General features: G+C 43.1%; 1 protein-coding gene across 14 annotated transcripts in view; it reads left to right on the top strand.

Annotated features, from left to right (window-relative positions):
* The window catches only part of ptk2aa (protein tyrosine kinase 2aa), a 53,821-nt gene that overhangs the window by 14,582 nt on the left and 23,269 nt on the right, over positions 1–15,970 (top strand). For 4 of the 14 annotated variants that reach the window (XM_024261629.2, XM_024261631.2, XM_024261636.2 and 1 more), the window contains exons 1-12: positions 4,110–4,910; positions 5,914–6,158; positions 7,097–7,266; positions 8,225–8,312; positions 8,573–8,652; positions 8,766–8,828; positions 10,727–10,781; positions 14,226–14,366; positions 14,466–14,543; positions 14,612–14,719; positions 15,065–15,182; positions 15,582–15,612. In XM_024261629.2, coding sequence (XP_024117397.1) covers positions 4,637–4,910; positions 5,914–6,158; positions 7,097–7,266; positions 8,225–8,312; positions 8,573–8,652; positions 8,766–8,828; positions 10,727–10,781; positions 14,226–14,366; positions 14,466–14,543; positions 14,612–14,719; positions 15,065–15,182; positions 15,582–15,612 — 1,451 coding nt within the window. In that variant the 5' untranslated portion in view covers positions 4,110–4,636. Of the gene's footprint in view, positions 1–1,338; positions 1,366–4,108; positions 4,911–5,913; positions 6,159–7,096; positions 7,267–8,224; positions 8,313–8,572; positions 8,653–8,765; positions 8,829–10,726; positions 10,782–14,225; positions 14,367–14,465; positions 14,544–14,611; positions 14,720–15,064; positions 15,183–15,581; positions 15,613–15,970 lie in introns of those variants that run through there. The other 10 variants (XM_024261635.2, XM_036214371.1, XM_024261634.2 and 7 more) reach the window with 5 other exon arrangements.

The raw sequence follows: 15,970 nt of genomic DNA, 5'->3' as shown, positions 1-15,970 counted from the left end.
CTCGTCGAATGATCCACCTGATCAAACAAATGATCTTTGTTTAGATCAATTGGATCAGATCTGGACTGAAGAAGGTTTTCAGACACGTAGTAACACTTTGATGTGAATGTGTGTCTGTTTCTGTATGTGTATGTGTGTGTGTGTACATGTATGTGTCTGTGTGTACATGTATGTGTCTGTGTGTACATGTATGTGTCTGTGTGCACATGTATGTGTTTGTGTGTACATGTATGTGTCTGTATGTACATGTATGTGTTTGTGTGTACATGTATGTGTCTGTGTGTACATGTATGTGTCTGTGTGTACATGTATGTGTCTGTGTGTACATGTATGTGTCTGTGTGTACATGTATGTGTCTGTGTGTACATGTATGTGTCTGTGTGTACATGTATGTGTCTGTATGTACATGTATGTGTCTGTGTGCACATGTATGTGTCTGTGTGTACATGTGTGTGACGGAAAAGAAACTGGAAACGGATAAGGAACTAGAAGCCGATAAAGAGCTAGAAACGGATAAGGAACTGGAGATGGAGGAGGAACTGGAGGTGAAGAGGAACTGTCCGTCTTTCCTCAGGAATCCATTTTCAAACCAGTTCTTCTGATTGGTCGCTCTCTTTCTTTGTACCTCCTCCAGGAATGCTCCCTTTCTGCAGCGTCTTCATCTTATCCTCGTCTGCCTTAAACATTCATGAAAACATTCAGGATCCACCGTAAATGTGGTGCAGATTCCTCACCAGAATGTTCTGGCGGAGTTGGAACGCTAAACGGAGTGAGCGTTTCTTGGTGATACCATTGTATGACCGGGAGGGTCTTAAAGGAGACCATCGTCTTAACTCGTTAGACCCGGTAGTTATGCTGCAAAACACAGAGGTTGAGATGAAGTCTTGAATCTTCATTCATGTGGATGGAAGCAGAAAGTTTCAGAAAAGAGTTTAGATTCTTCAGTGTTTTATTTTGGTAACAGCAGATACTTCCTCCTCGTGTTCCTTATCCTCCAATCAAAGGCTAGAAGCTTACATTACGGTCTGGGTTACATCCTGGTGTCACAGCTGCTGGACCTGAACAACAAAAGCACTTCCTGTGTTAACTCTTTAATGAGGTTTCAGAGAAATAGAACCAGGGTCAATGTTTCAACAATGGGCTATTGATTTAAAATCTCAATAATGTCTTTGTGTGAAAGCATGACATTGATTGATCTCTTAAGTTAGGTTTTAATCTGTTTACTCCTACATCAGTTTTGTGAGGCGTATAGTCATTGAGCTGGAGCTTCTCCTATGGTGTATTTGATTTGACCGCACAGTCCAACAGCTGACTGATTACTTTTCTTTTCTCTTTCAGACATTTCAAGGATTGTCTTCTACACAGGTGAGCTGCTGACCCACAAACACCTTTCTCATTCACTTTTAGATATTGTCTAGCATTTAGACTTTTATGTTATACAATGTTTATGCTGTATTTACGCTGCGTGATGCTGAGGTACAGCGGTCGACCTCTGGTCTGAAGATCACAGTTTGATTCCTGCCTGTCGGCGTTTTGAAGCGTCCTTGGTAGAACACTGAACCCAATATTGGTCCGGGGGGGGTATAGGTCGGCGCCGGTCTTGAGTGGCAAATGGGACTGTGACGGTAAAACGCTGTATAAGTACATTTAGTGTTAGATATTTATCAGGTTTTCTTTGGTAAATCCCGTGTTCATGTTAACAGAATGTGTTTAATCGCGATTAATCGCATTTTGTCCCAAGTTAACTCGCGATTAATCTCAAATTAAAATGTGGCCTTTTTTTAAGGAAAAAAATGTGTGGTTTGTGGAGTTTAGCAGTTCTACATTAATTATGAAAACAAAAATGACAAAATTAATAGTTTCATCAGAACTACTTTATTTTGTAACATTGTATTGAGATAAACTTTCTTAACAATAAAAGGCTGTAACATAAAATGCCTAACAAAAGCCCAAGTGCAAGTGAAGGGCATTTTAAATTCTAAACTTCAATCAACGTTCAGTAAAATAAAATAAAAAACATCAAAAATAACATTTCCATAACACTTTCATGTTCATTTTTTGTCAGGACCAAATCTTTTCCTCCTCTGCTGAACTACAGTAATAAATGAAATAGAGATTTATCATTTCCAATTAACTTTTGTTTTTTAAAACCTTAAAGACTGAGAAAAGCGGGATACTCTGTGGATAGTTTGACAGTCTGTTACTGCCGCCGCGTTCTCTGGCTGCAGCTCGATGCAGCGACGTGTCCAGCGGAGCTCACGGATGAATATGCCGGCAGACAGACCGCTATGCTGGGGCTGGATCACGCTTAAACCTCCAGAACATTTAAAACGTCCCCCGGTGCGCTTGCTGTTCGGAACGTCGGGGGTCCGCAGCTCTCAGGACGCGGCGCCGGACGCGAGCCGGTACCACCAGATGTGGTACTGGACGCGAACTGGAGCCGGGTTAGGGTGCAGGAGCTCTCCAGGTCCTAGCGCCGGCCGGTTTTAGCTCGCAGCTCGGAGGTTGAAGAGCCGCCGGTGATCTAGTGAGAGCAGCCGGTGAGTTGGAGGGCGGGACGCCCGCGCACGGTGTGGAAAGGAACGTATAAGAAGATTCGCGATTAATGCGTCAAAAAAATTGTCGGCGTCAAGCACATGTCAGATTAACACGTTTTTAACGCGACAAATCTGACAGCCCTATAAATAATATCTGGCAAAACTTGACATTTTCCCACAAGAGATATTCCCAAAAATGAATATAAAGTCTAAATAGGTGTTTTGAAAACATTTATCCCTTTAAAAATGAAAATACTTTTCCAGAAAAGAGGGGTTTCCGACCAGTATGTCTTATTTTTTTACCACCCCCCCCAACACACACAAAAGCACACACACACCTCCTCCCCCAAACATGTATTTTTATAACATTTCAAGACAAGTTGGAAGATGATATTTTCTATCATCTTCACTGTTTTAACTCCTGATACTGAATATTCAGATTTTAGTCTGTCGTACTACAGTCATCCTTAAACAATGGGGGGGGGGGTTCCATAGACCTCAAGACTCTCTGGTCCCAGGAGAACTTCTACCCACTCATGGAAACATCCGCCGCTCTGACAGAAGGCTTTCAGCCGTCCACACACAAACACCGACCCCCCTAATGTTGATGTTGTGTGTTCATGTTGTGTGTTGATGTTGTGTGTTCATGTTGTGTGTTCATGTTGTGCGTTGATGTTGTGTGTTCATGTTGTGTGTTGATGTTGTGTGTTGATGTTGTGGGTTCATGTTGTGTGTTGATGTTGTGTGTTCATGTTGTGGGTTAATGTTGTGTGTTGATGTTGTGTGTTCATGTTGTGCGTTGATGTTGTGTGTTCATGTTGTGGGTTGATGTTGTGTGTTCATGTTGTGCGTTGATGTTGTGTGTTCATGTTGTGGGTTGATGTTGTGTGTTCATGTTGTGTGTTAATGTTGTGTGTTGATGTTGTGTGTTCATGTTGTGTGTTGATGTTGTGTGTTCATGTTGTGGGTTAATGTTGTGTGTTGATGTTGTGTGTTCATGTTGTGTGTTGATGTTGTGTGTTCATGTTGTGGGTTAATGTTGTGTGTTGATGTTGTGTGTTCATGTTGTGCGTTGATGTTGTGTGTTCATGTTGTGGGTTAATGTTGTGTGTTGATGTGCGTTCATGTTGTGTGTTGATGTTGTGCGTTCATGTTGCGTGTTTATGTTGTGCGTTCATGTTGTGGGTTAGGGATTGTTTGTGTGGAGTGAATGGTTTCCTTTCAGGTAGACGATGGTTTTACTGTAGTTTGGGTTCAGTCCGGTTCGGTGGATCTGTTCACATAAAGAGGATGACTCTCTGGTTCAGGATCTGAATTCTGGGATGTTCTGGGCTTGCTGGTTGTTTGATGATTTCGCGGTGATGATTCTTTGTTTAAAAGAATAAAACGACATTTGATGGAAGTCTGAAGTCGTTTGTCTTGTGATGAAATTACAGATTCTGCTCCAATAAAATGTTGACCAAGTCATGTGACCCCAGCGTCATACAAAAGGGGTGGGAGTGGAAATGATTAGCATATTAATGAGGTTTGGCTCCTCCCCCTCCCCTGCTGTCCTGGTTCCTCTGTCCATCGTGTTGTTGCTCTGTCCTGCTTTTCCTCTCATTCTCCCTGAAACAATCCCTGCAGCTGCTTCCGTTCACTTCGGTGTTTTCCAGCAGAACTTCTCCCTGCAGGACGACTGTCTTTCCTCCGACTGCTGCTTTGGATCAGCAGCTTCTGGTGTAAAAGCTGGATTTGTTTCGGGACAATCTCGGTCTGTGTCATCTTCAGTACGCCTGAACAAACGTTTCCATCACAGCTCGGCTTCATGAAGCAGGATTTGATCCAAGGACAGGCTGCATGCTTTCATCAGACCTGCTGGAGTCGGGAAGAGATGTTTGTGGATGGAAGGGACATTTCTCCGGATCGTTTCCCTCTGGTGGAGATTCTGAAATCCAGCTCATGTTTTCACTCTTGTCTCTGAGTATAGATACTAAAACGGTTTTCAGATTTGACCCGTTTGGACGTTTTCTTCTTTGAGAGAAAGAACTTTAGGAAAATGTCAGAACAGACTCTCGACTGTTTGTTTGTTTGACTTCAGCTCTTTGTTGTTTTGTGTGATGAGAGGTTGTGTAGCAGCCAGTTGTGTGTCAGTGTTTGGGTCAGAGACAGAGACATGCGTTTCCATGGCAACAAGTGGCTGTAGTCCTTTCTCATTGTGCTGGGACAGAGGGATCTCCTTCATCCACCAGAACACTCAGAGGAAGCAGAAAAACGTTTGTGGGAAGTTCAGCCGGAAAATACTGAGAAGCAGCCACACTTTGGACCAGTTGGAGCGAAGGAAGAGCAAAAAGAAATCCTCCTTTAAACCTGCCGCCCTGATATTCACCTCTGGTTAGTGTGTATGTGTGTGTTACTTGTGCAAACGTTTCCATTTCCTTGAATAAAGGAGAAAGAGACGATCCAGGAAGACAAAATGAAACTGTTTGTTTTTGTCCTGACCTGGTTTGTAGTTCTTTTTTTTCTGGTTTGTGGTTCTGGCTTCAGCACATCCAGCTCCCTCTCACGATGTGATTGTGAACTTTGAGAGGAAATGTGTCGATGACACAACTTCTCACTCAGGAAAATGGCAGCCTATTGTCCTCTCTGTAATTACAGAATGACCCTGACTGTGTTTTCTCTGCGATCTTGTTGTTCTTTGTGTTTTACTTTGCCAAAAGCAACACATGTACCCGGCAGACAGTACTTCCAGTAGAAACGCGTAACTGAGCGAGGACGTGCTGGATCAGGAGGAAACCGTCTGTAAAGGAAAAAAGAAATGAACATAAAAAACAAAAATCCTGAGTCATAATGCTGTTGTAACTTGATGTGTTTTTTTATTTTAATTTTCTTACACTTCCACACTGACAGAACATTTTACTGTTTTTGTTTTCTTCGATCTTACCAAATGACAATATTTACTCCATCATTATTAGTGTAATGTAGATGAAAGTGTTTTCTATGAAAAGGTTTTAGAATGATTGAAGAACAAACGAAATGAGGAGTTTTTTTGGGGACTAGATTACCTTTAAAAGACGTTTGTTTCGCTCCGTTTGGAGGACTCTCGGTTAACAACACCCCGTTCACACTCACACAGCTTTATATTTAGGATTCTTAGAGGAAATCTGGTCTACAGCCTTGCTCAAGGACAGCACAGTGGGGGTTTGCCGTATCAGCCTCTGACCCCGGACTCTGTGAGGCTCCATAAACAGAAATAATATTCAAACCAAAGTTTTGTGTTCAGGTCAGGAAGCCTTAGTTACAGAATTAAACCATCAACTCTTTATTGAAGTCTCTATTTCTCCAGTTTTTAACTCAGGACGACGTTTTAATTTCTTTTCTGTTTTTTGCTGCACAGAATATGACCGACACCTAGCGGCGGCGGCATCAGCTGGGAAAACCATGGCCACAGCCTACCTGGACCCCAACCTTCATAACCCCCTCCTAGGAGGTGCCAAGTCTCTGCTGAGCACAGGACCACCGGACCGAACCATGGCTGGATCCGTGGACCGGGTCCTGAAAGTCTTTCATTACTTTGAGACAAACATAGAACAGAACTTCTGGTCCTCCAATATCAGATATGGAGATGCAACCGATGTGAGGGTAAGAAGACCCAAACGCTGCACGATTACAGGACCAGAACCATTCTAACGTACAGGTTTGGGAGTGGACTTGATTTGTATTTCAGGATTCTGTAAGGCTCACCGAAAATAATTAAGTGACTTTTTTCTGTTGTTTTATTGATGGTCACAAGATATGTTTATCAAAAAATGTGAGAAAAAACATGAAAATGAAAAATGTCCGTCAGGTGACAGAATTGTAAAAATAGTGGGGTTTGGGCCAAAAGCTGAAGATGGTACTGGTCCAAAGTGATACTTATAGTAATACTATTACATCTATAACTGGGACAGTAGCTGTGTAAACAAGTGTTGAAAATATAAAATCCATGTTTTCTTTTTCTGCATCTGAATGTTTTCCGTTTTTGTTCCGATAACGACTCTGCTCTGTGAGGACGTTTTCATTTTACCCAGAGGCCCGTCTTTTGTAGTTTTTTGTAGTTTTCTGAGGCAGTGTGCTTTAAGAACCGTCTATGATGCTGCAGCTCGCTGGTTCTTCATCTCTCAGTGGCCATGCAGCCGATTCTACAGCAGGTTTCCTCGTTCTCCTCTGGATCTTTCCTACAGTAACTAGGTCACCCCCCCCGTTTTTTTGCATAGCCTCAAATTCGCTTCTGTGAGCATTACTATGGTTGTGTGACCTCTGCCAGCTTGTTGGGATGCTAACATGCTAACCTGCTGGACACTCAGTCATGTGGCTCAATAACCAACACTCTCCTTGATCTCAATAGAGACACAGATGTAAACACACTGTGTTTTGGACGTGACTGTTTTAATTTAATCTTCTGTCACTTTGATATAGGGAAGACTGCAGTAATCCATGGTGAGCCGATCGGTGAAATCGGTCATGTTTGTGTTGTTGCTGATGGATAGACTGACCAATGAAACATCCACTTTCAGTTTGTGTCTTCACTTTGACTGCAGGGTATCATCCAAAAGATTCTGGACATCCACAAAGTGCGCTGGACTTCTTGTTTTGGCCTTCGACTTAGCAACACCCAATCCAGAGATCAAGTACACTGGCTCCACCCAGATATGGGCGTGTCTCACATCAGAGAAACATATGAGCAAGCACAGCCTAATGAGGAGTGGAGGCAAGTGCTCTTTTTTATTCCTCACTGTGTTTTACTTGAGTGATATACAACAATGCTCAAAGATCGGGTCATTTTCTGAAAAATCTAAGGTGTCTTCATGCCAGGTTGCTAAGCAACAATTAGATTGTGAAGCCTTCCACACCAAAGGACCAGTACTGTCGGATTAATAATATCCTATTAGAATCACTAAAATTTGTTTTTTCACAAACTTTTCCCACAATGTCAACTTTTACTTAATTTAATTTCTGTAACCCTAACCCTAGAGGACTTAACTTCTTTCTTCCTAAAAGACTCTCTCATCTCCAGATGTTTCTTGTGTTTCTGGTAGATGAGTTGTTCTTGAATGTTTTGCTTTAAAAGCAGTTCCAGTCCGGAGGTAGAGGCCTACATGAATAACAAACACTCTTAAGACATTAAGATGTTCTTGAGGGACCTTTCCTTTGATGAAACTCAAAGTCCCTGTTTTTTCCTGATAGCATGTTCCATGTAGTCTTTTGTGTTGTTGCCACGATCATTTACTGCAAATGTTGTTAAGAATCCCATCTGTTAAAGGCCAGTAAAGTGAGGTAGCAGGTTAGGGTTGGGCTGTACGTTGTCTTCATCACAGCAGGTTTGGTGCTTCAGGCTTTGTCAGAAGATCTATTGCTCTGTGGACATAAAGAGAACCAACAGACGCCTGGTTTGTCTAAGTCAACCCCTCTATGGAGCATCTCCTGTGTTTTTAATAATCCCCACAATCCTTTGCATGTTTGCCTAGAGCTTTGTCTTTGTCCAATCCCTCTTCTTCCGCTGACTGTCTTTGCATAATTCATGAAACAGCACCGTTTTTTCAAACACTTACAAATTTAACGAGCAGCAGATGGTATGTGTGAAGTATTTAGCACCAAGCTGGTTGTGTTTGTGTTACTCTGCTGGAGGAAGGGATTGTTGATGTTCTCCTGCGTCTCTTCCTCTGTAGGTATGAACTGAGGATCCGGTACCTACCCAAAGGTTTTGTGCAGCAGTTTACAGAAGACAGACCCACACTCAACTATTTCTACCATCAGGTACAAACACAGACGCCGTTCAGGCCCCGCCTTCTGCCATATGGTGGAGCTGAAAGACCAGCCATGTCTTTGGTTCATGTGTCAGAAGGACTGTTTGTTTATATGTGTTTGTTTGTTTATCTGTTTGTGTATGTTTGTTTATGTGTGGATTTCCTTAAACGAGCAGAAATACTGTTTTATGAAATTCTTCACAATTTAATCCACTGATGCTGAATGGATCTGAGTGATGGATGGACATGAAAACGTATTTTGTTTTCCAGGCGAAGAACGATTACATGAATGAAATGGGAGGTCAGGTGGATCAAGACGTCGCCCTCAAGCTGGGCTGCTTGGAAATCAGGTGGAAGAAACTCCTGGATCTGTAGTTTTATCAGCAGATTTTCCTGATATAATCTAATTCTTTCTCGTCTTTTGGTGGATTCTCTGGGTGATCATCTCTTTTGTCTTTTCCAGGAGGTTCTTCAAAGACATGAGAGGAAACGCTTTGGACAAGAAATCCAATTATGAGCTTCTGGAGTAAATATTTTCCTTAAATGTTCTATTAGTCAATTATGCATGTAGCCCACATCAGTGTAGCTCTGAGACTCGGTTCTGAGACACGGTTCTGTGACACGGTTCTGAGACACGCTTCTGTGACACGGTTCTGAGACACGGTTCTCCCTGGAGACACGGTTCTGAGACACGGTTCTGAGACACGGTTCTGTGACACGCTTCTGTGACACGGTTCTGAGACACGGTTCTCCCTGGAGACACGGTTCTGAGACACGGTACTGTGACATGGTTCTGAGACACAGTTCTGAGACACAGTTCTGAGACACGGTTCTGTGACACGGTTCTGAGACACAGTTCTGAGACATGGACCTGAGACACGGTTCTGAGACACAGTTCTGTGACATGGTTCTGAGACACGCTTCTGTGACACGGTTCTGAGACACGGTTCTGAGACACAGTTCTGAGACACGGTTCTGTGACACGGTTCTGAGACATGGACCTGAGACACTGTTCTGTGACACAGTTCTGAGACACGCTTCTGAGACACAGACCTGAGACACGGTTCTGTGACACAGTTCTGAGACACGCTTCTGAGACACAGACCTGAGACATGGACCTGAGACACGCTCCTGAGACACAGACCTGAGACATGGACCTGAGACACAGTTCTGAGACATGGACCTGAGACACGGACCTGAGACACAGTTCTGAGACTCGGTTCTGAGACACGGTTCTGAGACACGGTTCTCCCTTGAGACACGGTTCTGAGACACGGTTCTGTGACATGGTTTTGAGACACGGTTCTGAGACACAGACCTGAGACACAGTTCTGAGACACGGATCTGAGACACGGACCTGAGACACAGTTCTGAGACATGGACCTGAGACACGGACCTGAGACACAGTTCTGAGACATGGACCTGAGACACGGACCTGAGACACAGACCTGAGACACGGTTCTGAGACACGGTTCTGTGACACGGTTCTCCCTGGAGACACGGTTCTGAGACACGGTTCTGTGACACGGTTCTGAGACACGCTCCTGAGACACAGACCTGAGACATGGACCTGAGACACGGACCTGAGACACAGACCTGAGACATGGACCTGAGACACGGACCTGAGACACAGACCTGAGACACGGACCTGAGACACAGTTCTGAGACACCATCTTCAGAGGAGGGAGGGGCTGCAGGACCCTCGGCCGGTCCTCGCTGAAGCTGCCACTCCCATGATGTTATACACATCATGTTGTGGATCAGAGAGTTCTGGTTCCAGGACGGGAGGATGCTGACCTGTTCAGGACCGTTGAGTCGGTTGTTTGTTCTTCACTATTTTATTTCAAAGTTTAGTGAATGTTTACAATCAAAGTGTGAGAGTGAAGCAGTGAAGGCATCAGCACGTCTGCATGTGTGCACAGAAAGATTTAGGTTGTGTGTGGATGATGAGAAAGAAATCTACCAGAAAACTTTTCACATTTTTAACTGCAGACAGTATTTTGATTTTGTTTGAGAGCCGAAAACCGAGTTCTGGTCACGTTTTTCTCACAAATAAACTTTCTATTGATTCTGAAATACTTTTGAATAACAACATCTAAGATCTTTGAGAAGTTTTATTTCCTCCTTTGAGTCATAACAGATAACTGCTTTGATTGACTGAAGTGATTCAGTGATGTCACCCTCCCCCCCCCCCACAGGGCTGGTTTCATTACATAGAGGGGGGTTGATTCCTGTACATCTTCTTTCTAGTTCCAGTTTTTGAGCAAGTCGGTGCTTCATTCATCAGGAGATAATTCTGTTCCTGATCTCCGTTTGAAGCTGTGCGGCGTCCCCTGAGAGGAAACGTGGTCCTCCAGAGCGCTCACCAACATTCCTCAGTGTAATGACATCATCAACATTCTGACCTCCATCTTCTCTCTTCAGGAAAGACGTTGGTTTGAGGCGCTTTTTCCCAAAGGAGCTGCTGGACTCAGTTAAGGTAAGACGATGATCCCAAACGGATCAAGACGGATCAGGATGACTCAGAACTGGATAGTCGTTCCAGTTTCTGTCTGAAACGATTTCTTCAACAGAGTTTGGCTTTGTCGACATTCAAAGGTTTTGTGTTCAACGTTTCGTTTTAGTCAGAGAATCAGAGAATCGATCCCTGTAGTCGTGTAGCTGAACGTCTGAGCAGCGAGTGATGAGTGTAGCAGAGGTTTGTAGAGGGGATCAGAACTTTGTGTGTACATGTGCACGTGTGTTTGTGTGTTTGCGTGCATGTGCACGTGTGTTTGTGTGTGCATGTGCACGCATGTTTATGTGTACAATAGGGCTGCCACGGTTATTCGACTAATCAACGACTAATCGACTATTAAAATAGTCGACTAATAATTTGGTCGTCGAAGGGTCTGCCATTCTCTTCGTCACACATCTTTGTCACCTGAAGATGAAGCATGTTGAGACCGAGTGTGATCACGCTGAACAGAGAGCTTCGTCTAGCTAAGCTAACATCAGCGCTAACACAGCTAGCGCTGCTGTGGCTGTCATTACTGCGCTGTTTGGAAATGAATCAGAAGATCTGCAGCAGATCCGTGTCTACGGCGCTTCTGTCTGCATAGTGAACGTTTCATAATCTGCTCTCTTCTAACCAAACGCCGCGAGGACGGCGCGGATAACGAGTTTACACTGGAAATGAACCGCTCGTCCATGGCTTCATTCATATTCCGCGCCGCGATCATGTCATTCGGTTCGAAGAGCGGATTATGAAACGTTCACCGCAGACAGAGAGGCTGTGTGTCGGTACGGATCTGCAGAGTTATGGAACGATTCAAAACTACGAGTCCCAGAAGTGAAGGAGCTCACCTAAAAGTCCAGAGCTAAGTTTACAAGTGTAGCATTACATTATCTGCATTAAGCTACAAGTAAATGTAACTTAAAGTCTCAAAAACAACAACAAACAGCAAAACAACCACGACATTAAAGAAGTAACACAGATTTAAGGGTTCTCCCCCAAACTGAACAATATGAAGTATCGGTCTGCGCATGTGCAGTGGATGGTAGTGAAAGAATGAAAGTACTGATGTACATTCTAACATCCCCTGCTATTCTCCCTTTTTAAAAATATAAATTTCCCCTTTTTATTTATTTTCTTTGTTTCTATGGACATCCTCAGGTTTTATATATGTATAGGAATATCTTCAGTTCAAAGATGTTATTAGTGTTTTGCTTTAATAAATGGGCCTCAGTCAGCAAATATTTTGAATGTGTTTATATCTGCAAATAGCTTTTGAAATACTTTATAAATGTTTTATTAAATATATGTTTTAAAGCTTTAAAAATATTTTTTTAATACAGAAAACAGAAAACTTTTAATACGTTTTCTGTAGTTGATTCATATTACCTCAATTGATTTAAGTCTTGTTTTAATACCAGAAACAAATGAAGGAAAAAAGCTGCAGATTCATTAAAAGATTAATAAACTATTGTCTTTATTTTAGTTAGAATATAGCTTAAAGACCTCAAGTTTAAAGATAATGATGGTTAAGATGAATGTTTTACATCCAGTCGCCGCACGAACTGATTAGTCGACTAATCGATAAAAAAATAATTGGAGAATAGTCGACTATTGAAATAATCGTTTGTGGCAGCCCTAGTGTACATGTGCACGTATGTATGTGTGTACATGTGCACGTGTGTGCATGTGCACGTGTGTTTGTGTGTGCATGTGCACGTGTGTTTGTGTGTGCGTGTGCTCGTGTGTGCGTTCAGAGCGCCGTGACCTGCAGAGGTCGGCGGTGGGCAGATGCTCGGCGGTGTGTGATTGACTGTGATTGTGCGTCTCTCCGGGTGCCTTGTGCTCTCACGGCGCCATCTCCTTCTCCAGAGGAGGGGGAGGTGTTAATTTAAAGCCGCCGGCCCTCACGCACTGTCGGACCCCCCCCCACATACGTCCTTACAGCTCATCTGAAAACCTTCATCTTAAGGTGGATTCAGACAGTTCTGCTGATCATTTCAACATGAATACTCACATCTTTAAGAGATTCATCTGCATTTCTGGATCTTACAGATGAAAACGTGTCATTGTGGAAACAAACTGTTTCTTTTTGACAGCTGTCATGATGCCAGACGCGTGTTTTGGTCGTGTTATTATGCAGTGAGACGGTGTGTGGTAAAAGCAGAGCCCAGCTGTCCGTCACCGTCCTCAGCAGTCTTTTAATGAGATTATTCTCGCTCAATGGACTCCTACAAACACAGCAGATGGTGAGGGTGGAGCTGCTGCCACAGAGCATTCATCTGGACAGGAGGGTTAGTGGAGCGCTGGTCAGTTTGGATCCATCCAGTTTGTCAGAAACGCCACGGTCCTGATCGGTCACTCTCAGATCCCTCTGGATCACAGAAACCTGAGGGTTACCGATCAGAAATGCCCGTCTTTGATCGGTAACCTTCAGGAAACATGGAAACTGTGTCGGAGTAAAGTCATTTCCAGCAAGAAGCAGTTATTATGGGATGGACTTTTTAAAAAGTTATTATAACCAAAGTCTGTGTTAATACATTTCTGAATCATTAGTTTCTGGAACAACAACCATTCCTGATTCAGGTTAACTCTACGCGTTAACGTATTAAACCCTAACCCGTACTAGTTAACGCTGTGGGTTAAAGGGTTAAACCCTAACTGGTTACCCGTACTAGTTAACTATTAGTTAAAGGGTTAAACCTTAACCATTTACCTATACTAGTTAACTCTATGGGTTAAAGGGTTAAACCCTAACTGGTCACCTGTACTAGTTAACTATTAGTTAAAGGGTTAAACCCTAACTGGTTACCTATACTAGTTAACTCTAAGGGTTAAAGGGTTAAACCCTAACCACTGAGGTAACAGCCGCAGTGATATTGATTTTCTAAATGGAGATGATGTTAATATTTGAGAGAATATGAATGAGTGAATGTGAGTCACTGTGAGAGTTTGTGTCTATCAGTGAATCTCAGAACTCTTTAATAAGGAATAATCCTAATTCTGATCTAAAACCTCTGACAGATAATCTATAATTCAGTTAATCCACTCTAATCCTGATCTTAATCTACAGGGACAAACCTGTGCAGTTTTGGGATGTCTTCTGTCACGTATGATTCATGAACTGAGATTCCATGTCTGCTGGTTCATGGAAATGGGATGAATGATTGATGTTCTGTGACATCAACCCTCAGATTAGATTCAGTAGAAACGTGTGGAATCAGCTGTGAGATCTCTGAGGTTAAAATGATCTGAACTTATGATTTCTGGATCAACAGTTTATGTTAAGTTGACTGTTTCTCTAACTGTTGATCTGTAAGGAGAATTTAATTCTCTGTTTGATCTGATTGTTAAAAATACTCTATTATTGCATTTCTGGTAGTGTTGGTCCAGAAACCAGAACTTTCCTCAGAACTTTCTTCTTCTCAGGCCAAAACTCTTCGGAAGTTGATCCAGCAGACGTTTAAGCAGGTAGCTAACCTGAACGACGAGCAGTGCATGCTGAAGTTCCTGGAGGTTCTGGCTCCGATTCGCCGCTACGATAAGGAGTTCTTCAAATGCGCGCTGGGGGTGGGTCTCTGCTTTGATTGGTTCTGAAGGTCTGACTGCATGTGATGGGCTGTGACGTCTCCGGTTCTGTCCGTCTCATTCCTCTCTCTTGTTCAACAGTCCAGCTGGGTGATCCAGGTGGAGCTGGCCATCGGACCAGAGGAAGGCATCAGTTACCTCACCGATAAAGGGTCGACTGTAAGTGAAGCTTCACCTGAGCGCAGGTCGTAGATCACCTGGACTGAAGGCTCTCATGTCGTCTCCAGCCCACACATCTAGCAAACTTCACTCAAGTCCAGTCCATCCAGTACTCGGCTCTGGAGGAGAAAGACCGGAAAGGCATGTTACAGCTGAACGTAGCCGGAGCTGTCGAGGTACACCACTGGTCCGTCTTTACACGAGACATTTCGGTACCGCAGGTTTGAATGGAGACCTCTGGACTTCACGGTTGTTCCCACACAGATTTTCTGTCCCAGTGAGACTGAAACTAGATCATCTATTGATCCTTAAAATCTTTAAGTTTTTCTCTAAAGGTCAGTAGATTTATGTCAGATTAAAAAGACGAGTTTATCAATTTCATAACAACACTTTGAGTTATTGAACAAAAATAAGTCTGACGACTGAGCTGGAAAGCTGTTGTGTTGTTGTGTTGTTGTGTTATCTGTGAGTTGTGTCTGTAACAATGTGGATCTGCCACTCTAGTGTTTGTGTGTCTACAGCCTCTCACAGTGACGACAGCATCTCTCACCACGGCTGAGAACTTAGCCGACTTGATTGACGGCTACTGTCGCCTGGTCTCCATGGAAACGCACTCGTTCATCGTCAGAGTTCATAAAGGTACTGAGTCCTTTTCCCTCCAGAACAGCCGACCGTATGAAGAAAACACTTTTTCAGCTTCAGTCTGTCGACCAATCAGAATGTTTATTATCAGAATAAGAAAAGATTCAGGAAACTGCAGAAAGAAGCGGGTTTTTGCCGAGCTCACTGTTGGTAGTGTAGTTGCAGAGGTCCCAATGCATTATGGGACATGGATTCCTATGATCAAAGCCATAAATGGCTGCATTGATGGATTTAGTCATCATGAAATGGCCTTTTCCTCGTTAAATTCTGACTTTTCTTCTCATAATTTTATGATTTTTTTAATTTCATTTTTTCATGGTGGTCTGAATACTCCGTCATCGTATTCTCTATTTAGGTTTACACATTCTAACAGTAATGTCTGTTTTTGTCCTCTAGAGGGCGAGAGAGCGCTGCCTTCCATCCCAAAGTAAGCAGAAACAGTTTCTGGAGAATCTTCATCACAACATAGATATAAATCCTGCAGATGCTGCATCATTTGGTTATTGCTGGTCTTTCATTTTGGATAAAAAACAAGTTCATTATTAAATTTGATTTGTGGTTATTTGATACTTATAGGAAAATGTTTGACTTCTAAACTTTTTCAGCTTCATTGCTTAATTCAGTCTGTTTTTGGTCAAATAAGGAAATAAGTTGAGAGATAAATACTTTCCACTTAGGCTTTCTTAAACACTACCTCCTCCTCCTGTCTCCTCCTCCCTCCTCCTGTCTCCTCCTCCCTCCTCCTCCCTCCTCCTCTCTCCTCCTGTCTCTTCCTCCTTCCTCCT

Source organism: Oryzias melastigma, linkage group LG11 (genome assembly GCF_002922805.2).
Source record: "Oryzias melastigma strain HK-1 linkage group LG11, ASM292280v2, whole genome shotgun sequence".
NCBI classification, from domain to species: Eukaryota; Metazoa; Chordata; class Actinopteri; order Beloniformes; family Adrianichthyidae; genus Oryzias; species Oryzias melastigma.
This window is presented reverse-complemented; position numbering and strand designations above follow the sequence as displayed.